Consider the following 25754-nt stretch of genomic DNA (forward strand, 5'->3'; position numbering starts at 1 on the left):
ATCTACAGCTACTTTTAGTACCATCGATGTTAAGTTAGACTCTTTTTCTCCAATTGATCTTTCTGAGTTAACTTCAATAATTAATTCCTCCAAACCATCAACGTGTCTTTTAGACCCCATTCCTACAAAACTGCTCAAAGAAGTCCTGCCATTAATTAATTCTTCGATCTTAAATATGATCAACCTATCTCTAATAATCGGCTATGTACCACAGGCCTTCAAGGTGGCTGTAGTTAAACCTTTACTTAAAAAGCATCTCTAGACCCAGCTGTCTTAGCTAATTACAGGCCAATCTCCAACCTTCCTTTCATATCAAAAATCCTTGAAAGAGTAGTTGTCAAACAGCTAACAGATCATCTGCAGAGGAATGGCTTATTTGAAGAGTTTCAGTCAGGTTTCAGAGCTCATCACAGCACAGAAACAGCTTTAGTGAAGGTTACAAATGATCTTCTTATGGCCTCTGACAGTGGACTCATCTCTGTGCTTGTCCTGCTAGACCTCAGTGCTGCGTTCGATACTGTTGACCATAATATCCTATTAGAGCGATTAGAACATGCTGTAGGTATTACAGGTACTGCACTGCAGTGGTTTGTATCATATCTATCTAATAGACTCCAATTTGTGCATGTAAATGGAGAGTCCTCTTCACACATTAAGGTCAATTATGGTGTTCCACAGGGTTCAGTGCTAGGACCAATTCTGTTTACATTATACATGCTTCCCTTAGGCAGCATCATTAGAAGACATAGCATAAATTTTCACTGCTATGCAGATGACACGCAGCACTATCTATCCATGAAGCCAGGTAACACACACCGATTAGTTAAACTGCAGGAATGTCTTAAAGACATAAAGACCTGGATGGCCGCTAACTTTCTGCTTCTTAATTCAGATAAAACTGAGGTTATTGTACTCGGCCCTGAAAATCTTAGAAATATGGTATCTAAGCAGATTCTTACTCTGGATGGCATTACCTTGGCCTCCAGTAATGCTGTGAGGAACCTTGGAGTCATTTTTGACCAGGACATGTCCTTCAATGCACATATTAAACAAATATGTAAGACTGCTTTCTTCCATTTGCGCAACATCTCTAAAATTAGAAATATCCTGTCTCAGAGTGACGCTGAAAAACTAGTTCATGCATTTATTACTTCCAGGCTGGACTACTGTAATTCTTTATTATCAGGATGTCCTAAAAACTCACTGAAAAGCCTTCAGCTGATCCAAAATGCTGCAGCAAGAGTACTGACAGGGACTAGAAAGAGAGAGCATATTTCTCCTGTTTTGGCTTCCCTTCATTGGCTTCCTGTTAAATCCAGAATTGAATTCAAAATCCTGCTCCTCACATACAAGGTCTTAAATAATCAGGCCCCATCTTATCTTAATGACCTTGTAGTACCATATCACCCCATTAGAGCACTTCGCTCTCGCTCTGCAGGCTTACTTGTTGTTCCTAGAGTATTTAAAAGTAGAATGGGAGGCAGAGCCTTCAGTTTTCAGGCCCCTCTTCTGTGGAACCAGCTTCCAGTTTGGATTCGGGAGACAGACACTATCTCTACTTTCAAGATTAGGCTTCAAACTTTCCTTTTTGCTAAAGCATATAGTTAGGGCTGGACCAGGTGACCCTGAATCCTCCCTTAGTTATGCTGCAATAGACGTAGGCTGCCGGGGATTCCCATGAAGCATTGAGTTTTTCCTTTCCAGTCACCTTTCTCACTCACTATGTGTTAATAGACCTCTCTGCATCGAATCATATCTGTTATTAATCTCTGTCTCTCTTCCACAGCATGTCTTTATCCTGTTTTTCTTCTTTCACCCCAACCGGTCGCAGCAGATGGCCGCCCCTCCCTGAGCCTGGTTCTGCCGGAGGTTTCTTCCTGTTAAAAGGGAGTTTTTCCTTCCCACTGTCGCCAAAGTGCTTGCTCATAGGGGGTCATATGATTGTTGGGTTTTTCTCTGTATTTATTATTGTGCTATCTACTGTACAATATAAAGCGCCTTGAGGCGACTTTTGTTGTGATTTGGCGCTATATAAATAAAATTGAATTGAATTGAATTGAATCTGCAATAGGCAAACATCTACTATCCCGGGTTTGTTTATGTTTTGCACTTTTACAGATTATATAATATAACATCTTGGTTTACGTCAATTCCTACAAGTTTGTTAAGTTACCATGTTATTTACTTCAACTGTTAATTTGTATTGTTTTGAACTTACCTTACCTACCTGTCTTCTAGCAACAAAAGGAGGAAATGTAGTTTTACTTCCTGCTTTATACCTTCTGGGTTCATCTGAGGTCACAGGAAGAGACCAAGTGCAGGAGGGGAAGAACTCTTGTAATTTAATAAAGTTGATTTTAGAGTGTTTATGGATAAATAGATTTATTGTTGTAGTATGTATTGATTACACCATAGAGTTTATGTTGCCAGTAAAGAGTAGTAGAGGTTTAAATATAATTATGTTCATCTTACCTACCTACTGAATGGAATAGTCCAGAGGAGAAATTGTTTGGTTAAGTGGACTATTTAAACAGAAGGAGTCAGGTGTATGAGAGGAAAGGTTCAGGTTAGTGTAGCTGTGTGCAGTTTGACCTTAATGTCCGTTGGTTTAAGTTCAGTTATGTTTATTTGAACGGAGTTATTTATAGAGTTGAGTTTCTTATTTGTTTCTTTGTAAATATTGTTTGGGTCACATAATGGTGAATAAATCACGTGCTACACTGGACAGCATCAGTCTCCTGCACTTCTTTGACCGCTTAAGTCAAGTCCTACCACATTTGGTGGCGGCAGCAGCAGTGGGTTTCCAGGCCAATTAAGGAGTGGAGAAGATGTCTACCCGAGCAAAGAGAGGGCTTGTCCCAGAAAGTGAAGCAGATGATTTACAAGATGGCAGCGACCAACAAGGGGCAATAAGTGGCCATATTGCTAGACAAGAGAATGTGGCTGAATTGTCCAAACTTTTGCAAACTCTGATGCAACAGCAGGCTGAACGTGATGCTAAACTGGAGCAAGAGCACAAGCGCCAGGAGGATAGATGGAGGCAAATCCGGCATCAGTTTGCCCAGCTTCAACAGCAGGTGCAGCATGGCAATCAAGAGCACCAGTTACTTGAAGTACAAGCATCTACATCGGCTTCTTCGAGAGCACCTACTCCAGAACCATCTCCCAGCACACAAGAATCAAATAGGCTTGACTTGGAGCCAGTACATCAACCCAGTGAAGCACAGCTTTCAACACTGGTGAGACATTCAGGCTGGAAGGGGCCAAAAATGCAACCTTACAATGAAGGTGAGGACATTGAACATTATTTAATCACCTTTGAAAGAATTGCTCATGCTTGCCAGTGGCCGCAAGATGAGTGGGCTCTTCACCTAGCACCACTGCTAACTGGTAAAGCACGTTCCGCTTATGTAGCCATGGATATTGATGACACTATGGACTATGCAAAAGTAAAGTGTGCTGTCTTGCAGAAGTATGAAATAAGTGTTGACACCTATCGAATGAGGTTTCGTTCTAGTACCTTTGGAGCAGAGGAAACACCAAGGGAGCTGCAGGTCCGTCTAAAGGAGTTGTACATCAAGTGGATGAATCCTGAAATAAAGACAAAGGATCAAATCGGAGACGCCATCATCATGGAACAGTTTCTCAAGGTTCTGAATCCTGATCTTCGGACGTGGGTTAAGGAACGTAACCCCAAAACTTCCAAGGAAGCAGCAGAACTGGCTGAAGCTTTCTTAGCAGCTCGTCGACCATCAAAAGATTTCACACAAGCTAAGTCAAATTCCAACATGCCATTGAACAAGTTAGGTGGTGGCACTGACTGGAAAGTTAAGCATACAAGACAGAACTGGTATAACTCAGATCCTGCCAGATCTGAGACAAAGAATAAAACCAATAAAGCATGTCATTTGTGTGGTCAACTAGGTCATCTTAGAGCTCAGTGTACAAAGATGTCTGTTAGTAAAAATTACATGTGTTCTGCTAGACAAACTGAGGTCAGTGAGAATCACAAAAATGAATTTGAATGCCAGCAACATGAGCCATCAATTGGGGTATTTGTTGCAGACAAACCCTGTGTAGCTCTGTTAGATTCAGGAAGTAATCGCTCTCTGGTTAGACAAGACAGTCTTCCTAGGGATGTGATCTTTTCAGGAGCAACAGTGGATTTAGAATAGCCTTTATTGTCATTGTACAGGGTACAACGAAATTGGAGTGCCACTCCCTTGGTGCAAAAATACAATAATAAATATAAATGTAAAATATAAAAGGTGCAATAAAACAAACAATAGTAAGTACAATATATACAGGATAGCAGCATTAATATAATGACAGTAAGAATAGCAGCATAATAACTGACGGTGACAGTATGGAGTAGCTAAGCAGTTTCAATTGTTTTTGTGCTTATTTACTATGGTGATAGCTCTGGGAAAGAAGCTATCCCTGAATCTGTTTGTCCTGGTTTTATGTGACCTGTACCGTCGGCCTGATGGTAATAGATGGATGTATGCTGTATTCATGGTGATAAGGTATCGTACCCAGTTGCTGAAGTTGCAATTGAAGTAGAAGGCCAGTGTTACACTCTTTCAGTGGGAGTGCTGCAAACTTTGCCTTATCAAGTGGTGTTGGGCCGTGATCTCCCAATACTCACAGAGCTAATAACCAAGCATTCCTGTCAGGCTGAAGCCGTTGAAAGTTTGTTAGTGGTCAAAAGCTAAGGAGCAACAGGTTAATGCTTCGGGTTGGGATGAATTGCCTTTCGCAAATGAGGTTGCACCATTGGACGAGTCTAGCACTCGTTCTAAACCAAAAAAGAGCAAGAGACAGAGGAGACATGAAAAGGTGAAGGGAACAAGAGTAGCTGAACACATTTTAGATCCTTTAAAGACTGAGTCTCTCCCCAGTGCTAGTCAGGTTGCTAGGCTTCAGAAAGAGGATCTAACACTTAAACCATTGTTCTCTAAATGTGTTCCAGAGTCAACTAAAGTTGAGGGAAGGCAGGAAGTGTTTGTGGTTAAGGGAGATTTGTTGTATCGCCGTAGCAAGATTGGTGACCAGTTGGTAATCCCCCAGAGTTTGAGATCTACCATTTTGAAAATGAGTCATTCCATTCCCTGGGCAGGACATTTGGGACAATCTAAAACATTTTCCAGAATGATTCCCAGATTTTACTGGCCCCAACAGTTCAGTGATACGGTACAATACTGTAAAGCTTGCCCACAGTGCCAGTTAACAGCTCCAGGCAGGAAAGCAGATAGAGCTCCGCTTATCAGTATGCCTATCATTGATACACCCTTTTCACGCATTGCCATGGACATTGTTGGCCCACTAGAACAGAGTAAAGCAGGTCATAAGTACATACTTGTAGTTTGTGACTATGCCACAAAATATCCTGAAGCCTTCCCCCTGAAGAAAATAAAGGCTCGTCAGATTGTTAACTGCCTGATTCAGTTGTTTTCCAGAGTAGGTATCCCAAAAGAAGTCATCACAGATCAGGGTACCAATTTCACTTCCAAGATGCTCAAAGAAGTATACAGTTTGTTAGGGATCCAGGGTGTCAAGACCAGTCCCTATCACCCACAGACCGATGGCCTTGTAGAGCGGTTTAACAAGACCTTAAAATCAATGCTCAGGAAGTTTGTGAATGAAACAGGGTCAGATTGGGACCAATGGCTCCCATTTTTGTTATTTGCCTACCGAGAGGTTCCACAAAGTTTTACTGGATTTTCACCATTCCAGCTACTTTATGGGCATCCTGTCAGAGGTCCAATGGACGTTCTGAAAGAAGCTTGGGAGGGTTCAATGTCAGAGCAGAGGTTTAGTGAACTCTCATATGTCCTCAAAATGAGAGACAAGCTAGAACATTTCCAAGAACTTGCTAATAACAGTCTGGCCCATGCGCAACAGCAGCAGAAACAAAGATATGATAAAGTGTCAAGAAGAAGAGTCTTCCGTGAGGGACAGAAAGTTCTTCTACTGTTGCCAACTTCTGAGAGCAGTCTTCTTGCAAAGTGGCAGGGGCCATATGAAATCACAAAGAAGACAGGCCCTGTCACATATGAGCTTCATCTACCAGACCGTCGAAAGAATCATCAAGTGTTCCACGTCAATCTTTTGAAAGAGTGGACTGACCAGCCACAGGACTCGACATCCATGTGGGCATGTACAGTTGTGGATGAGGAAGAGCCTCAGGAGCAGTACTTCCCTTCTTCAGCTGTCAAAACTGTGTTTCCAGACTTAAACCATTTGGCTTTGGAAAGACATCAGGAGGTGCAATCGCTTATGACCAAAGAACTCTTCAGTCTAAAGCCAGGTCGTACACACCTCATTGAACACAAAATCACTTTGCATTCTCCAGACCAACAGCCAATTAGAGATACTACTTGCCGTATCCCAGCTAAGCTATTGCCTGAGTTGAAAAGTGAGCTGGAGGAGATGCTGGCTGCAGGAATCATTGAGCCTTCGCACAGTGAGTGGTGTAGCCCTGTTGTGCTTGTACCAAAGAAAGATGATCCTAAGCTTAGATTTTGTGTAAACTTTTCTAAGTTAAATTCTGTGTCTGCTTTTGATCCTTATCCAATGCCGAGGGTTGATGAACTAATTGATCGTTTGGGAAATGCTAAATTTCTGACTACCCTTGACCTCTGTAAAGGTTATTGGCAGGTTCCCTTGACAGACTCATCTAAGGACTTAACAACATTCAGAGTGCCAAGTGGACTGTTTAGATTCACAGTGATGCTCTTTGGTTTGCATGGAGCGCCAGCTACATTCCAGAGGTTGGTGGATCGAGTGTTGAAGGGTGCAGAACAATATGCAGCTGCATACATTGATGACATTGTTGTTTTCAGTGGTACATGGGAAGATCATCTGAAACATCTTGCTGATGTGTTTCAACGTATCATAAATGCTGGACTTGTCATAAACGCCAAGAAATGTCACATTGCTAAGCCCGAGGTGCAGTACCTGGGTTATGTAATAGGGGGTGGAGGCATTCGCCCTCAGGTGGGAAAAGTGGATGCAGTTGCTGCAGCACCCTTGCCAAACACAAAGAAAAGGTTGAGATCATTTTTGGGATTAGTGGGTTGGTACCGTCGACTAATTGGGGTGACAAAGTGGGTGAGAACACAGTTTGTCTATATTCTTAGTTAACATTCTTGTTTTGATTTAACCATATTTTACATGTAATCTGCAATAGGCAAACATCTACTATCCCGGGTTTGTTTATGTTTTGCACTTTTACAGATTATATAATATAACATCTTGGTTTACGTCAATTCCTACAAGTTTGTTAAGTTACCATGTTATTTACTTCAACTGTTAATTTGTATTGTTTAGAACTTACCTTACCTACCTGTCTTCTAGCAACAAAAGGAGGAAATGTAGTTTTACTTCCTGCTTTATACCTTCTGGGTTCATCTGAGGTCACAGGAAGAGACCAAGTGCAGGAGGGGAAGAACTCTTGTAATTTAATAAAGTTGATTTTAGAGTGTTTATGGATAAATAGATTTATTGTTGTAGTATGTATTGATTACACCATAGAGTTTATGTTGCCAGTAAAGAGTAGTAGAGGTTTAAATATAATTATGTTCATCTTACCTACCTACTGAATGGAATAGTCCAGAGGAGAAATTGTTTGGTTAAGTGGACTATTTAAACAGAAGGAGTCAGGTGTATGAGAGGAAAGGTTCAGGTCAGTGTAGCTGTGTGCAGTTTGACCTTAATGTCCGTTGATTTAAGTTCAGTTATGTTTATTTGAACGGAGTTATTTATAGAGTTGAGTTTCTTATTTGTTTCTTTGTAAATATTGTTTGGGTCACACAATGGTAGTGATGGGTAGATGAGGCCTCGTGAAGCGTTTCAGCACATTCCCCAAACTGTATTGATACTGTGTCGACACAGTGTTGCTGTTTTGCTCCATACTGACACCTGCTGGACCTTAAATATCATTGCAGGCAACTTACTTGAGACTCACAACAGACACTGATTCAATGACCTAGTCATACTTGTACACTAAGGTATTGTACTTTCCATGGAATCATTTTATATCTTTTACATTTCAAATATTGTAGACATCTATAAAATATATTGTGAATGACACTAAGTGAAAATTAAAATGAAAGTATTGTGAATGTAATATTACCCATTTGACTCAGAGTTTATTATAAAATTCTATTCAGAAAAATAAGTTTATCCAATGTTTTTGCATTCAGTCTATTGCGTTTTTGTGACACCATTTCCCCAGCTTTGGAAAACTCACAGGCACAGATGAAGCTGGGGTACACAAAAACTGTAAAGCCAGGTGGAAAAAGTTCTGATAAGATGTCTTCCTATTCCCCCAGTACCTTAAAGGATCCTCTGATCTTGGAATGTTTCTCTCCGACACTCTCCACAATACTAAGGGGTTGGCAGTCCCTTATAATAAAATTCAGGACTGCCTGGTCCAGAACAGTCTTCCTAGATGCTTGATTTCAAAATAATAAAACACATATTAATTTAAAAAAAATGATGATAAAGCTGTTCAGTGTCAATACAGGCCTGCCAGTGTTCATTCTCGGTGTGTTTGTCTCCTCATTTTCATGTTTAACTCTGTAATGCCTAAACATTGAGGAGGTGCTTTTGTTTGTGTAAGAAATGCAGAACAGATGCGACATTTAACCTGTATAAAATGAAATAAATAATTTACACTTCAACTCACATTGCTGTTTTTTCTATTCTGATAGATTACACTGAAACAAAGACAGACAAACTATTACCTTATTTGCAGTTAAAAGATCAAAATGATCCCACACAGCAGAAACATTTCTTTTTCTTTCGGGCTCCATTTTGTTATGGAGAGATGTGTTTTGTTTTTTTAATCTTTGCGAGAGTAATTTTGTGTTTTTTTGTGGCGACTCATTCCGTTGACAGATGCGGATGCGGTACTTTTTAAACACAGTTTGGCGCGTTGGCAATGAGCGATACAGCAGCTGTATCGATCACGTGACTTTTTCTTAAAGCGACGCACACACCGATACAGGCTTCGCTAGGTGAGCTTGATACAAGCGTCGGTGCGTCAGTGTTGCAGGACCCATCACTACACAATGGTGAATAAATCACGTGCTACACTGGACAGCATCAGTCTCCTGCACTTCTTTGACCGCTTAAGTCAAGTCCTACCACAGACAGCAAGTAGGCCTGCAGAGCGAGAGCGAAGTGCTCTAATAGGGTGATATAGCACTACATTGCTATCGAGTTAGCAGGACGCCACACACACCGAGCCGACAGGCTAGCAGATGACTCCGGCAAGACCAGAGGTGGAGGTTTGTGCATTTATATTAACAATGCTTGGTGCATGAACTCCACTACTACTGAGAGTCACTGCTCACCTAATGCGGAGTTTTTAATGGTCAAATGCAGACCTTATTATCTCCCCAGAGAGCTCACTTCGATCATACTCACTGCAGTATATATCCCCCCCCGACGCTAATACTAGGTTGGCCATGTTACGGGTTCGAAATTGAGGACGAGAGTAAAACAATGATGGTCCAGAAGAGGTCAATCAAACAATTGATTTTTAATGAATGCACGCAGCGTGGAGAGGTGCAAACTGCAGAACAGTTGTACATCTCTACCCAAAATACACTCTAGATTGCTTTTATAACATCAGGGTATTGTAACGCCCCTTCTTGCGTTTACAAGCACATAATTTGCATGTACAGAACATTCATGTATTTTAAGAATTAACTGCAACATAGAGGTTCCTCCTTGTGGCATACTCTTAAGAATATGGTGATGATCTAAGGCCTTTGAGGTCACCATGGGCTGGACATCCTTCCGTCACCTGTAACTAGGCAAACTCAAATGCAACAAGAAGCTGAATACATTCAGGCCTTTGCTCAGCTACTTTTTTACTGTAACAATATACTCAGCATATGAGTTATGATATATATATATTTAACTCAATCATTTTAAAGTAGTTATACTGCACCTGTAATAAACATGTTAATATTTGATTATGATAACCCCTATAATATAAATTATAACATAACGCCAGCAACTTCAATAAATGCTTGGATGAAATGATAATTAATGCAATGACAAAGATGATGGTTATATAAAATAATCCCTGTAATTCCACAATTCCCCCTTTTGACGTCTTCCAAAGACGTCACTACACCATTCCCAGGTCCACTACCTTCGCTCTGACCCTCTCTAGCCGCCCCCTGACTCAGCTAATCCGACAACAACCTCATGTCCTCTAGGTGGTCCAGCAATAAAACACCAGCTCCCACTTGAAAACACTTCATGCTTAAGTGGTCTCTGCTCCTTTTCTGGGTCCTTCTCTAGTGGAAATCTTCTCCTGTAAGGGATAGAAAACAAACAACCTTTCTCTGCTACACCTTACTAACTTACTGTGTTCATCTCAGGTTCCTGTCATTATTCAAAGTTGGTTCACAATATCATATCAGGCCAAATCACAAACCCTACTGCCACGTCTACTTTGTTAAGCTCTTCAGTTAGACTCTGTACCGGTTTGCCAATCTGTGTGTACATGTCTCTACACTTTTAATGTCTAAATGCACATCTGGATGTATGTGCACTTGTATGTCTATCTGCATCTATGAGTCAATGATTTGTCAGATATAAGGCGTTAATGTGAGAAATGTTTCCTGACTATTAACTCCTGATACTCAAGGAACTTTGGCCTGGCCTATATATAAATCATGTGTGTTTGTAAGCGTGCATGCAATTCACCTGCTATGTTCTCATCTTCCCTCAACATGTATCACCTGGACACTCTCACCAGTGAAGCTTAAAACCTGTTTGGACGGAACATCAACTCTAAACAAGCACAGTTATGCATTGTGTATAAATTAACTCAACCTCATGCTAACCTACATAAGTACCTGTCTTAAGAGAGACCTCTGCACAGCTCAGACGCCAGTTGCAAGAGCTCTCTAACATTAGAATCATCAGCTGTGACTTATATAGTGTTATTTCGGTACTTTACTTCACACATTTTTGAACGTTGTTTATATGGGGAGTTCCTCTTTTTGTGTCTATATTTATTAATATGCCTTGTGCACTAAAGCTTCCTGTTTTTCAGTCTGGCTGAGCACTTGTTTGTGAGTATAAACTGGCCTCTACAAGCCTTCATTAGCAGATACACATTACAAATACTTCATATATACAGAGAAAAACCCAATAATCCACATTTCACTATTTTGTTCTTTGGTTCAGATTTGGATTCTGTATTGTTCTTCATTTGTTATTATTTTGTCATAAAATAAATCAACCAAATAACTTAAGCTGTGTGACAGCACCTTGCGTTTACGCCAGGCTGTGAACTGCCCTGAAGCTACACCCCCTTTTACCCCATTTACTTTCTCAATCTTAGTTTAAACTATTCCTGACCTTCTCCTTCTCTCATCTGATCATCTCAAGTACGTCCTGTACCAAATTTGCTTCCTCTTTTCAAGTCCCACATTTAATTACAAGCTCCAACACATTTGCCCTATATGGCTGTTCCGACGTGTTTCCTGTCAACTTAACAGAGTTATTCTCAGAACTCAGAAAGGTCACGTAGACATTTGCTTAGTAACCCTAAAACAGCACATTTCATGTAGCTAATCGCATATATTAACACCCCCCTTTTTGTGACACATCTCATGTGTTACAAACTCAAAATCCTTCACTCAGGTTAGGGAATTAAAAGAAAAGTTTAGTCCTATCATATTATGTATAAATGCTCCGGAGCTTCAAACCTGTATTTAAGGAATGAAATCAAATTAATCATCATGTCAAATCTTTCTTGGCTCCATCCACAGCCTGCATCCTTGAAACGTCCTAGAAACAAAAACCTGTGTGTTAACCAGAACATCACCTTTTATACTCAGTTTCTCCACTTCATCCAACCTGTAATATAAAAAAAGTTAAAACAGAACAATTATCAGTCATATGTCCAACCTTAGTCCAGTCTTTTGTCAGTGTCCAGTCGGTCCAACCTATGGTCTGCCTCGTCCGTCCATTCACCTGTCCATTCCCACACATTCACTCACACGCATTACCATCAGGTATTGCTGACAGTGGAGACTATCTCGCAAATATTCAGTCTTCACTCTCAGCAACATCAACTCATTTATTTGTTTTACTTTGTTTTTAAGAAAATAGTTCTTTCTGCTTTTAGACTGGATTGGCTCGCGGCAATCCTTTTACTTTGTCAGCGCTGTTATCCACTCTTTTGCAGGCCTGCTTACAACAAAAATGAGAAAAAAGAGAGCTGAGTATTAGCTCATCAAAGTACAAAACAAAATCACCTGACAGGTTTTTCTTTATAAGTGCACTGTTACAAAACCCCTTAAACATGTCCATGTTTATTAACACTCCCTCTTTAAAAATAAAACAACAACCTCAAAAATCTTCAACAATCTTAAATTTCACCCATAGAACACACCCAAAACGTAAAAAAGCTACACCGTTTTGTACACGAGATCCCCCTTTAAGCACTTTACCAAACTCACATTCAACCTTAACATATAAGCACGTTCTCACAATATGTCAACACTAATTTATAAACCTCTTAATCAAATTTGCACCTCTGAACAATCTACCCCTCCTTTAAGGCCTCAATCACACACACACAGCAACCTCCTCTGTCCACATTCACACGAGCTCTCAAACTTTTTCCATACTCAGCCATATCTCAACAATTTAACTTGGCAAAATAAATACATGTTTAAACTTTATCACATTATTCGATTATTTTCATTTTCTTTCTATACTAATCACTTACTTTGATCAATCAGTGCAAGAGCACTCCTGAGTCACTCTTATAAACACTTTAATCACTTTATTAAACATTCACACCATTCTATCACTCATACAAGTAGCAAGCCGATCTTCATTGCGTATGTTTGTGTGTGCTATTTTGCATATATGGCTTCACAGTCTCACAGACACTTTCCCATTCTCCAGTTCAAGAGTCAGTTTTCTCCGTCCCCGAATCACTAACCCCAACTTTAATTTCCCACCTTAAATCACAGCCCTCCTGGCCTTCCGCCAGCAGTTAGGGCTTGCTCTCAGGTTCCTGGACACTGTAAACAATTCAACCAGAAACTTGCCTTAACATATCCATTCATGTTAACCTGTAATTTCTTCAGACTCCTGCATCTGGAGAATTGGCCTGGGTCTGCTTTACTCCTGAAAATAACAAACTAAGACATTTTCATTATTATCACGGACGCCTAAACGACCCATTTCTCTTTTTCTAGTCAAAAATACCAATTATGCCATGTATGTAAGCGTGTTCTTCCTTGCGTTATGTGGTCATGTAAATGCAGTGTAAGCTGTTTTCTTCATTGCATCCTTATGTATTCATTGCATTTTCATGTATTCATAGTTAATTTATGCATCTTTTCACTGAGCTCTAGATTCAAACTATCTCACTTCTGATTCATTTCAAAAATAATCTCACATGTAACAATTTGTATGTGTGTTTTCTATTCATTAAGGTAATGACAATTATTTCTTTCATTATTCTTACCTTTTCTAATGTTTACCTCTTTGTTATGCTATGGTGGACATCCCTAAACGATTCATGAGTTCAGGTTTCAATTTTCAATCCAATCATCTCCTATCTTCTCGCAGTCAAACTCGTCCAGCTTCATCTCTCACTGGTCCTCTCTGCACAATGTCCTGTTCGGGCTTCAAAGCTCCAGCAAACACAGTCTCAACTCAGCTGTTGTCTTCTTCTCTGTTTCTTTACAGTCTTTCTTTCAGATTAAGTCCCAGCATGGCAAAATATCACTCAATGTCCAGTGCTCTTCCACAATTCTTTATCCCACTGTTCAACTGCCCAGCCTGTATTTTCACAGTACATGTTACATTACTCTTACATGCTGCTGCTGGTCGTCAGTCGTCATCAGTGTTACTGGATCAGTGGCACTGCCGTTTGCCTGCTGTATTCAAATCCACGATGTTCTATCGGTCTTCATCAGGTGATTGACTGTCCTTTGAACTTCTTCTCCGCTTCAGGGACAAAGTGAGAGATCCAGCCGCACAATTTCGAGCCAAAAACTGGCTTATTCTCCCAATTCTTTTAATCTACTTTTCTGCTGCTGAACTCAAGGTTGCAAAGTTGAAAGACGCCCACCTGTATTGACACACTAAACCATATAATTAGTATTATATTCATTTTTTCTTAAAGGCTTCATTTGCTTCATGTGCCTAGAGTTAAATCTCTCTCTCTGTGTTCTTTCTGTACACACTCAGTTCCCATATATGGGCATGCACAGTTCCTGTTCACTATTTCCTGTCGCTGCAGCCCCGGTACACAGAGCAATATTTCCTGTTCCTCAAACTAATCTAACTCCTTTGTTTTTTTTGTTTTCTTGAATTAAAAACACTTTCAAACTTTAGCACATCCTACTTTTCATCACACAAGAAATATATTTCACACTCCTTTATTCCATACACACCTTTTAAATGCTCTAACCTCTTTCAGACGCCATAAATCGTCTCACACGCACTGCCTTTCTCTCTCTCAGACTTCCCCTTTTCACTTACTCAGACAAATCACCCAGTCACTCAAATCAAATACTGACAGCATTCACACAGTTAAAATCACACAAAATACGCTTTCATACGAGTATTTTGGACATGCCTTCCATGATCAGAAAGAGCAAGTCAAAAGAAAAAAGAAAAAGAAAACTGAAACCTCTCATAACATCACTGAAGGTCAAATATCTTCATAGACCCAAAAGTAAGCATATTATTTCCCTAGTCAAAAGTCAAACCGTTACTCACAGTAATTTTAATCTCACAGCCTTTGTGTTTTGAGTCATGGTCAGTGGCCCCTATTTCACAGCAAACACGCACCTCTGTTTCAACCAGCCCTGTCTGACCATCCGTTATTGGAGTCAACTCAAGACTAAACGTAAAGCCAGTCATATCTCTGCTATCTTCTTCCAAAACTCCATGGTCTGTTTCCTCCATGGAGTGTACAGGTTACATTACAAAACTACATTTGAAAGCCACTCGCACACATGCAAAATGAGACAGACATGTATCATAAAGTAGTCATCGTATTTAACAACCGTAATGCCAACAAAGTAGAAATAAAAGCAATTCTTCCCTTAAAACACCAATATAAGTCGTCCTTAACCCAGTCTCTGCAGTCAGTCATTAGTTACTCATTAGTAAACAGGAAATGTCACTCTAAATAAGTCACAGGCATCTCATTTACATAGACACAGACACACTCTCAAAATAAACAGCCTGCTGCAGTGCCCGTGGCAGACAGAGCCTATATACAAACATAAAAATTATAACACAGAGACGTCTGATAAATTAAATAATATTTACAAGGCCTTAAATTGCACAACCTACATAATTTAGACAAAATTTAATTAACCCTCCAAGGGAGAAACTCCAAGTTTTTGATCATCAATGACAGTCTCAGTTCCAAACTGTATCTGCTCTAATCCCTAAATATCCTAAGTGAATTTAAAAGCGTCCAACGCCCAAGCTCCAAGCTTTGCTACCCAAAAAAGTGCATAAACCGTTCCAAACGGTGAAGTGGTCCAACCACTGGCTATTTAGGAGCGTCGTTGTTCTCCACACTTGCCAAGTGAACTATCCCTCCCAGAGGAAGATGTCGATCGTCACCGACAAATTGGAAGCGTCACCTTCCGACAATGCACTTACTGGAACATCCCACAGTTCCGTTCTACAGAAATTTACTAGTATTTTAAAGACATCCTGTACGACCACCAAACCAACTTTAACGATGTCCAAGCCCAGCTTTATATTCAATTATGACTGTATTACCATACACAGTTTCCAAATTACCTATAATCCTAAATTCAGTAGTCCAACTACTTTAAATTCTCTTTCCTTAGCAGTCCAACTGCATTTAAATCCTCGTAGCAGTCCAACTGCTTGTCCTTTACTCAGTACTGTCACTTAACCTTACATTATCATTACTTCAACTTCAATTCTCATGAGATTTTCACCAAAATCAAAACAGACCTTTGCCAGTAATTTTCAGTGAGTAGACTTTCAATTTTGTCAGAACCAATTCAGCACTGTTTGGAAATAATTCAACAGGTAGTGCCTTACCTTTGAATAAGCCGGCTTATGTCCACTCACTTCGACCACTGACTCGTGTCTGCCTGTTTGAGCACCTTGGACCCTCTCAGTCTCAACCTCCACCTTTTCTCCCTCAACCCTCGGCCAATGCACCAAATGTTACGGGTTCGAAATTGAGGACGAGAGTAAAACAATGATGGTCCAGAAGAGGTCAATCAAACAATTGATTTTTAATGAATGCACGCAGCGTGGAGAGGTGCAAACTGCAGAACAGTTGTACATCTCTACCCAAAATACACTCTAGATTGCTTTTATAACATCAGGGTATTGTAACGCCCCTTCTTGCGTTTACAAGCACATAATTTGCATGTACAGAACATTCATGTATTTTAAGAATTAACTGCAACATAGAGGTTCCTCCTTGTGGCATACTCTTAAGAATATGGTGATGATCTAAGGCCTTTGAGGTCACCATGGGCTGGACATCCTTCCGTCACCTGTAACTAGGCAAACTCAAATGCAACAAGAAGCTGAATACATTCAGGCCTTTGCTCAGCTACTTTTTTACTGTAACAATATACTCAGCATATGAGTTATGATATATATATATTTAACTCAATCATTTTAAAGTAGTTATACTGCACCTGTAATAAACATGTTAATATTTGATTATGATAACCCCTATAATATAAATTATAACATAACGCCAGCAACTTCAATAAATGCTTGGATGAAATGATAATTAATGCAATGACAAAGATGATGGTTATATAAAATAATCCCTGTAATTCCACAGCCATGAAAGAACTTTCTGCAGCCATTAACAAACACCAGAATAAACATCCCGAGGCTGCTTTTATTGTTGCTGGCGACTTCAACCACACCAACTTAAAGACAGTCCTCCCCAGATTCCACCAACATGTCTCCTGCCACACCAGAGGAGACTAGACTTTAGACCATGTTTATTCCAACTTGGCTGGAGCCTACAAAGCAACACCCCTCCCCCACATTGGACAATCAGACCATCTCTCCCTGTTCCTCACACCTAGGTATTTACCACTCATCCAACGTGTGAAGCCTGCTGTGAGGACAATTAAAGTGTGGCCAGAGGGGACAGACGCAGTGCTCCAGGACAGATTTAAAAACATAGACTGGAATATGTTCACCAACACAGACCTGGACCAGTACGCCTCATCTGTACTGGATTATATCTCCGAAACCACAGACAGTGTCACCACCCAGAAACGGATCACCATGTACCCCAACCAGAAGCCTTGGATGAACCGGGATGTTCGTCTCCTCCTGAAGGCCCACAACACTGCCTTTAGGTCAGGAGATGCACACGCCTACAGTACAGCCAGGGCTAATCTAAAGAAGGGCATCAAAAAAGCCAAACACCATTACAAAAAGAAGGTAGAAGAACACTTCTCCAACTCCAACCCCCGACGCATGTGGCAAGGACTCCAGACCATTACAGACTACAGGACCACCAAACCCTCCCCCGCATCCTCTGATGTCTCCTTCCTCAACGAGCTCAACAACTTTTACGCTCGTTTTGAGCGAGGGAACCCCACAACCACAACCAAAGCAGATGTGACGTCAGACCACCAACCTCTGACTCTCTCCCCCACTGATGTAGGAGCGGTGCTGAGCAGGATCAATGTCCACAAGGCTGCAGGTCCTGATGGCATCCCCGGGCGTGTTCTCAGAGCGTGTTCTGGGGAGCTTGCAGGAGTGCTCACAGACATATTCAACCTGTCCTTGGCCCACGCTGTGGTGCCGGCCTGCTTCAAATCCACCTCCATCGTCCCGATACCCAAAAACTCCAACCCATCTAGCCTCAATGACTACCGTCCAGTAGCACTCACCCCCATCATCACTAAGTGCTTGGAGCAGCTGGTCTTAGCACACTTCAAATCCTGTCTCCCCCCCACCCTGGACCCCCACCAATTCGCATACCGCCAGAACAGGAGCACAGAGGATGCAGTCTCCATCGCACTGCACTCTGTCCTCTCACACCTGGACAACAACAACACCTACGCCAGAATGCTGTTTATAGACTTCAGTTCAGCATTCAATACAATCCACCCCTCACAACTCATCAGGAAACTGACAGACCTGGGCATCAGTTCCCTCATCTGCAAATGGTTACTGGACTACCTGACCAACCGCCCCCAACATGTCCGACTGGATAACCGCTGCTCATCAACAATCACAATGAACACCGGTGTACCACAGGGCTGTGTGATGAGCCCTTTCCTCTACTCCCTCTTCACCCACGACTGCAGACCTGCTGATGGTTCCAACACCATCATTAAGTTTGCAGATGACACCACGGTGATTGGTCTCATCAGCGACAACGATGAGACCGCCTACAGGGAGGAGGTGGATCGTCTGGCTGAGTGGTGCGACAGAAACAACTTGCTGCTTAACACTGAGAAGACTAAGGAGCTCATCGTGGACTACAGGAGGAATGCTGACCCACATCCACCCATCCAACCAACTGCTCCAAGCTGGTCAAGAAGGCAGCGCCTCTTCTTCTTGAGGACTCTGAGGAAGAGCCACCTGTCCTCAGACATCCTGGTGAACTTCTATCACTGCACCATAGAGAGCATCCTGACCAACTGTATAACAGTCTGGTACGGGAACTGCTCTGCCTCGGACCGGAAGGCGTTGCAGAGGGTCGTGAAAACTGCCCAGCGCATCGCCGGAGCACCACTTCCTGCCATAAAGGACATCTACAGGAAGCAGTGTCTGAAAAGGGCTGGGAAAATCATCAAAGACCCCAGTCACCCATCACATGGACTCTTCACCCTCCTGCCCTCTGGGAGGCGCTACAGGAGCCTCCGGACTAAGACCACCAGGTACCAGAACAGCTTCTTCCCCACAGCTGTCAGACTCCTGAACTCTGCCTCCTGACATCTGACCCACGTTAACACATGGACTGAACATACACACACCCACAACCACTAGCACTTTATCACTATCACAATTATCCACATATCTCACTTATCTTAATTGCACTACTGTATAGTTCTGTGTAAATATCATTCTGTACATACGATAATTTTTAATCCTACAACTGTTTATAACTTGCATAGTTCACATTTCTGTATAACTGTATATCTCAGATTTCTGTATAGTTTTTTATTTCATATTTATGTCCTGTTCATAGCCTGTACATAGCTTGTACTCACTACAGCCTGTACATGTCAGGATTCCTGGGTCATTGACCCAGCGTTTTCAGTTCATGTTCTGTTTTCACCACTCCTGCCATTTCCTGTTTCATTATGTTCAGCTGTGTATTCGCCTGTGTCCAATCATCATCACCATCCAGTCTGTGTATTTAAGTTCCTCAGTTTTACCACTTCTCTGTCGTGTCATTGATGTTCTTGTGATGGTATGTTGTCGTTTCCACCTGCGTTCAGTCAGCTAGCCTTTCAGTCAGTCAGTCCTTCATTCATTCCTTCAGTCAGTCGTCCAGCCAGCCAACCCTATCCTACTTCTTTTCTGTTTGTTCACTCCGCTGACAATAAATACCAACCTTCACCTACCTACCAGTGAGTCCAGCGTTTGGGTCCGCCTTCTTTCATCCACGACATCATCCTGACAGAATGACACCACCCCGCGTTGTGGACCCAGCGGACTCGGAACCTTTTGAGCGGCAGGAGACAGCACTCCTTCGCTGGACGGAGGAGCTCAGGGGGAAACGGCGGCTCTTCGCTGAGAGAGAGCACGTCTTTGAGGGGACTCGTCTGGCTCTGGGCGGGCCTCGGAGACGCCGCGGTTCTCCACCTGCTGCCTCACCTGCATCGGAGCATTCGCCGCGGAGAGTGGGTGTCACAGGCCAAGCTTCGGCTGCTCGCTCTCCCGCCGCTCCGCTCCGATGCCTCACCTGCATTGGAGCATTCGCCGCGGAGAGTGGGCGTCACAGTGCCAAGCTTCGGCTGCTCGCTCTCCTGCCGCTCCGCTCCTCGCTCGCCCGCCAGCCGTCTCACTCACCGGCTGTTCCACTTCGCCACGGCACAGCGGCTATGCCTCCCACCTCGGCTCAACGGAGGCTCCCGCGCCAGAGGCTCAGCTGTTCACCCCGCCCGCTTCCTCTTCCCGGAGAAAGCGGCGCACACGCCGTCATAAATTGGACTATTCTCAGCAACTCCCGGTGGTGAGTTCCGGTGACTGTTTTCCACACCCTTCATCCAATTGTCCACTCAAAACGCATAACGGACTCATTTCTGATTCATGGGGAACTTCCCTCCTAGAGGATGAAGGGGACTGGGAGGATTTTTTCTGCTCTGCTCCTCCACAGACTGTAAATAGTGGTGGCAGAAGGACCAGAATAAAACCCGATAGACCAGTCAGTATCACTCACCCAGTCATTATTTCCTCTCCCATCAGTCAGCCTACACCCACACCTGTGCCAGCTCCCAGGAGGAGGGCAGCTGCGACCCAGTCTACCTCCACACCCGCTCCTGTTTCTCGGGTGGGGGTGACTGGTGTCCAGCCACCTCCCGTGCCTGTCCCAGCACCTAGGCTGAGGGCAGCCCGAATCCAACCTGACCATCCCAGAGGCCCAGCCGAAGCTCTCCAGCCAGTGCCCTCACGCTCTGGAGGCTCGGAAGAGCTAGCCTGCTTACCAATCAGTCCACCACTTCATCCACCGCCTGATCCAGCCTTTCACGCGCTAGCCCTATCCCTGGTTAGGCTAGCTGAGGTGTCCCCTGCTCAGGCACCAGCTTTATTAGCCCAGGCTGTAGCTTTATCTCCCTCACTAGAACAGTCTATAGCTCAGCCATCAGCCACACCAACCTCAGCTCCGTCGTCAGCCTCACCCACCTCTGTTCGTCCCTTAGCACCCCCACTTCAGTCAGTTCACTCGCCTGCTGTTCAGCCTCCACTCCAGTCAGTTCACTCGCCTGCTGTTCAGCCTCCACTCCAGTCAGTTCACTCGCCTGCTGTTCAGCCTCCACTCCAGTCAGTTCACTCGCCTGCTGTTCAGCCTCCAGTCCAGTCAGTCCAGCCTGCTCCAGTCCAGTCTCCTCCTGTCGTCCAGCCTGCTCCAGTCCAGTCTCTTCCTGTCGTCCAGTCTCCTGTAGCCCAGTCTCCTCCTGTCGTCCAGTCTGCTCCAGTCCAGTCTCCTCCTGTCGTCCAGTCTCCTGTAGTCCAGTCTCCTCCTGTCGTCCAGTCTCCTGTAGCCCAGTCTCCTCCTGTCGTCCAGTCTCCTGTAGCCCAGCCTCCTCCTGTCGTCCAGTCTCCTGTAGCCCAGTCTCCTCCTGTCGCCCAGTCTCCTCCTGTCGTCCAGTCTCCTGTAGCCCAGTCTCCTCCTGCCGTCCAGTCTCCTGTAGCCCAGTCTCCTCCTGTCGTCCAGTCTCCTGTAGCTCAGTCTCCTCCTGTCGTCCAGTCTCCTGTAGCTCAGTCTCCTCCTGTCGTCCAGTCTCCTGTAGCTCAGTCTCCTCCTGTCGTCCAGTCTTTTCCTGTTCCCCAGTCGCGTCCTCTCCAGTCTTTTCCTGTTCCCCAGTCGCGTCCTCTCCAGTCTTTTCCTGTTCCCCAGTCGCCCGTCCTCCAGCCTATCCAGTCCGTCGCCCAGCCTTCTGTAGTCCAGTCACTCATTCACCATCCTGTTCAGTTCCCGGACCTGCAGCCACAGCATCCAGAGCCAGCTGTGAGCTCTCCCGCTCCTCAGCCAGGGGCCTCCGCGCCTCCTGGCCCAGCCTGTCTCCAGCCAGAGGCCTCCGCGCCTCCTGGCCCAGCCTGTCTCCAGCCAGAGGCCTCCGCGCCGCCTGGCCCAGCCTCGGCTCCCGCTTCGACTTCGCCTGGCCCAGCCTCGGCTCCCGCTTCAGCTTCGCACAGTCCAGCTTCTGCCTCTGCGTTAGCCTCGCCTGGTCCTGCGGCTGCCACGCCGTCGCCCAAGCCATGTTCTGGACGTCGCCGCCGTCTTCCTCGCGGCCGCCCACCGGCCCTGCTCAGTGGCGGCCGCCGCCGTCTTCCTCGCAGCCGCCCACCAGACCTGCTCAGTGGCCGCCGCCGCCGTCTTCCTCGCGGCCGCCCACCGGACCTGCTCAGTGGCCGCCGCCGCCGTCTTCCTCGCGGCCACCCACCAGACCTGCCCAGTGGCCGCCGCCGTCTTCCTCGCGGCCGCCCACCAGATCGACTCCAGCATCACCGCCGGCCACGTGGCCGCCCGTGACTCCAGCATCACCGCCGGCCACGTGGCCGCCCACCGGAACTGTTTCAGCTCAGCCACTGGCCACGTGGCCGCCCACCTGACCTGTCTTTGCCTGGACTCCGTCCCTCCGTCCTGGACCCCCTCCTCCCGCCCTGGTCTGGTTTTCCTTTCTTTCGGCCATCAGGTGCCGGCCTTTGGGGGGGGGGTTACTGTCAGGATTCCTGGGTCATTGACCCAGCGTTTTCAGTTCATGTTCTGTTTTCACCACTCCTGCCATTTCCTGTTTCATTATGTTCAGCTGTGTATTCGCCTGTGTCCAATCATCATCATCATCCAGTCTGTGTATTTAAGTTCCTCAGTTTTACCACTTCTCTGTCGTGTCATTGATGTTCTTGTGATGGTATGTTGTCGTTTCCACCTGCGTTCAGTCAGCTAGCCTTTCAGTCAGTCAGTCCTTCATTCATTCCTTCAGTCAGTCGTCCAGCCAGCCAACCCTATCCTACTTCTGTTCTGTTTGTTCACTCCGCTGACAATAAATACCAACCTTCACCTACCTACCAGTGAGTCCAGCGTTTGGGTCCGCCTTCTTTCATCCACGACATCATCCTGACAGTACATACTTATAGTTATAGAATATTCATAACATACTTCACACCGTGTACATTATAACATACCACAATAGACCCATTTCTGTAATATACTTACATATCTATATTATTGCTAATATATATTGTAATATATCTATATCACGGCTAAAGCACTTTCTGGATGGATGCAAACTGCATTTCGTTGCCCTGTACCTGTGCATGTGCAATGACAATAAAGTTGAATTCTATTCTATTCTATTCTATTCTACAAGGTCATTAAGATAAGATGGGGCCTGATTATTTAAGACCTTGCATGTGAGGAGCAGGATTTTGAATTCTGGATTTAACAGGAAGCCAATGAAGGGAAGCCAAAACAGGAGAAATCTGCTCTCTCTTTCTAGTCCCTGTCAGGACTCTTGCTGCAGCATTTTGGATCAGCTGAAGGCTTTTCAGTGAGTTTTTAGGACTTCCTGATAATAAAGAATTACAGTAGTCCAGTCTGGAAGTAATAAATGCATGAACTAGTTTTTCAGCGTCACTCTGAGACAGGATATTTCTAATTTTAGAGATGTTGCTCTTGGATTGTGTTGGACTCCATAAGATTTTTACTTTTACTTTTTTATCTTTATGTTGTTTAGTGTCACACTGAGGGCTGTGGGAGCATTGCAATTTCAAATTCCTGTGTATGATCTGTACGTGTGGTTTCTGACAATAAAGCTGACTTTGTCTTTAACATCAAAATCTGAGCTCAGACTGTCACACATTTCAGCTTCTCTGGATGATCCCGACGCCTCGCTGACCGCTGCTGGAAACTGTTGGACCTGACGCTTTCAGCTTTTACATCGCTAATCTGTCATTTTGTCTTTTGCTCAGTTTTCAAACCTTTGGTGTGACTGCAGATTTCAGATTATTGACTGTTACAGGTTCAAAAACATGAACGTCTGGATGTTTAAAAGCACAACACCAGCATGAGCACACACACACACGCACCTACACACAAGCCCGTTCAGCTATCTTAGTGAGGACCTTCATTGACATAATGCTTTCCCTAACCCTAACCATAACCTAATTGTAACCCTGACACTAAAACCACATTTTGAGCCTCAAAAAGGCCTTCAAACTCGTGAGGACCGGGTTGTGTGTCCTCACAAGTGACGTTGGTTCTCACAAGTATAGTAGAATGCAGATTTCTGTCCTCACAAAGATAGCTAGACAGGAACACACACACATACACACACGCACACACACGCACACACACACAGTCAGTGTAATATGAGGTGACAGTGTCAGAGGTTTGGCATTTCAGAGTGTCCTGCTTCAGCCTAAAGGTTGCAGTTCAGGGTGACACACACACCATCAGGTGGTTACCAGCTGACAGGAAGTGACATGACTTCATGTCTGGGATGCAGCTGATTAAAACGTATTGATACACATAAATAAATAAACCTTGATAGTGACTGTGTGACATCATCTGTGTCTTTGAAATTGTGAATCATCACAGATTCATGTTTTCTGCTCAACTGTGTAAGGGTAGGGGATTCAAGACCCTCTTGGGAACACTCCCACAGGGCTTAAATCTGGGCCTCGCCTCCCGTTGCTCTTAGAACTGAAGAAGCTTCTCGGATGAAACGTCTTTAAGAAACTTAAAGAAGTCCAGATGCTTTCTTTCCAAGCTCGTTAGACTACCTGGATGACTGAGAACCCTCATAGATGGTCAGGTCCTCATGTATATACTCTATCTCTATAGTAACAGCATATCTACCACCAATTTATTCCACCACTTTTGCACCATAAATCTGAAAATGCTGTACGTGTTGGTACTAGGGATGTAAGAAATATCTACATATTTTGTGTTGTGATACTGAATCAGTGTTCAAAAGCAGCATTTTGGTATTTTCATTGAGAATGTCCATCCATTTATTGTTTATTTCTTTTGTGTGGTGCAGTTCAAACTCCGACCGCTAGTTGTTGGCAGTTTTCACCACCTTCACTCTGACGAGGTCTTGCGATAACACTGGATAGAAGGGTCTATTTTGCCAAACCAGAGAAGTAGAAGAGTGGATGTATGGCAAATAGTGCTAGCTCACTGATGACTGAAGAGGAGAGGATACAGCAGCCCCAGCAGCTTTTCTGGATTCAGGACAAAAGAAGGCAGTAAAGACTATGACAAGAGCTATGCAGTCTATAAAATCTGCACCGCCAGGGTCAAATACTTGGGTAACACGACATATTTGCGAGCACATGTATCTAGACACCAGATTGACGTAGCGTCAAATGCTAACTTTAAAATGAAACGAGGTGATCCCGTGCAACAGACAACTGAAGAAGTTCACTTTTTGAAACTATGGGAGAATAATGGATCTTGTAATATGATTTGTTATGAAGTATGAGTGGGTGAGCAGCGTTTTGACCACCAGGGGGCAACAGTGTTTTTCTTTATGTCCCAGTTCCGGGAATAAAGGGATGACTGCGAGGTCGAAATTGTCTCCGTGGGTCCTTACTGCTTGGAACATCACATGATTAAAACGCCCAGTTACACTGTTCCTTCCCAACAACATGTCACGGACATCGCCCTGCCAAAGTCAAAGCGACAGCGCTCTCGGTTGCTTTGACATGTGACGCTTCTGAATCATACCTAACTGTTACAGCACATCACACACTGACCAGTGGAACCTTCAGTACTACAAACCCGAGCCACGCGTCACAGTCACACACATTGCAGTGTTACTAACAGAAGCTAAAGGGGATGGGAGGCAAAGCACCCTGTTGTTGTTACAAAACATGGCTGTTGCGCAGGTACGCAGTCTAAATCTCGCCTCACAGAAAGCACTGAAAATACGAACCTTGGTGGGACTTCTCGGGAGGATCCAACGTGTAGAATAGAATAGAGTAGAATAGAATGCCTTTTATTGTCACTGTACACATGTACAATGAGA

At 43.9% G+C, this 25754-nt stretch overlaps 1 protein-coding gene across 1 annotated transcript; it reads left to right on the top strand.

Moving 5' to 3' along the window:
- Positions 1-20974: 20974 nt before the first annotated feature.
- LOC112842976 (calphotin-like) lies at positions 20975-24830 on the top strand (the record flags this gene model as incomplete). The annotated part of the gene is made up of 4 exons (XM_025900677.1): positions 20975-21727; positions 21939-22079; positions 22167-22415; positions 24765-24830. Coding segments are annotated over 4 exons (1209 nt in total), but the record flags the coding sequence as incomplete, so codon positions are not given.
- Positions 24831-25754: the final 924 nt, after the last annotated feature.

The sequence above is a fragment of the Oreochromis niloticus genome, linkage group LG18 (assembly GCF_001858045.2).
Source record: "Oreochromis niloticus isolate F11D_XX linkage group LG18, O_niloticus_UMD_NMBU, whole genome shotgun sequence".
NCBI lineage: Eukaryota > Metazoa > Chordata > Actinopteri > Cichliformes > Cichlidae > Oreochromis > Oreochromis niloticus.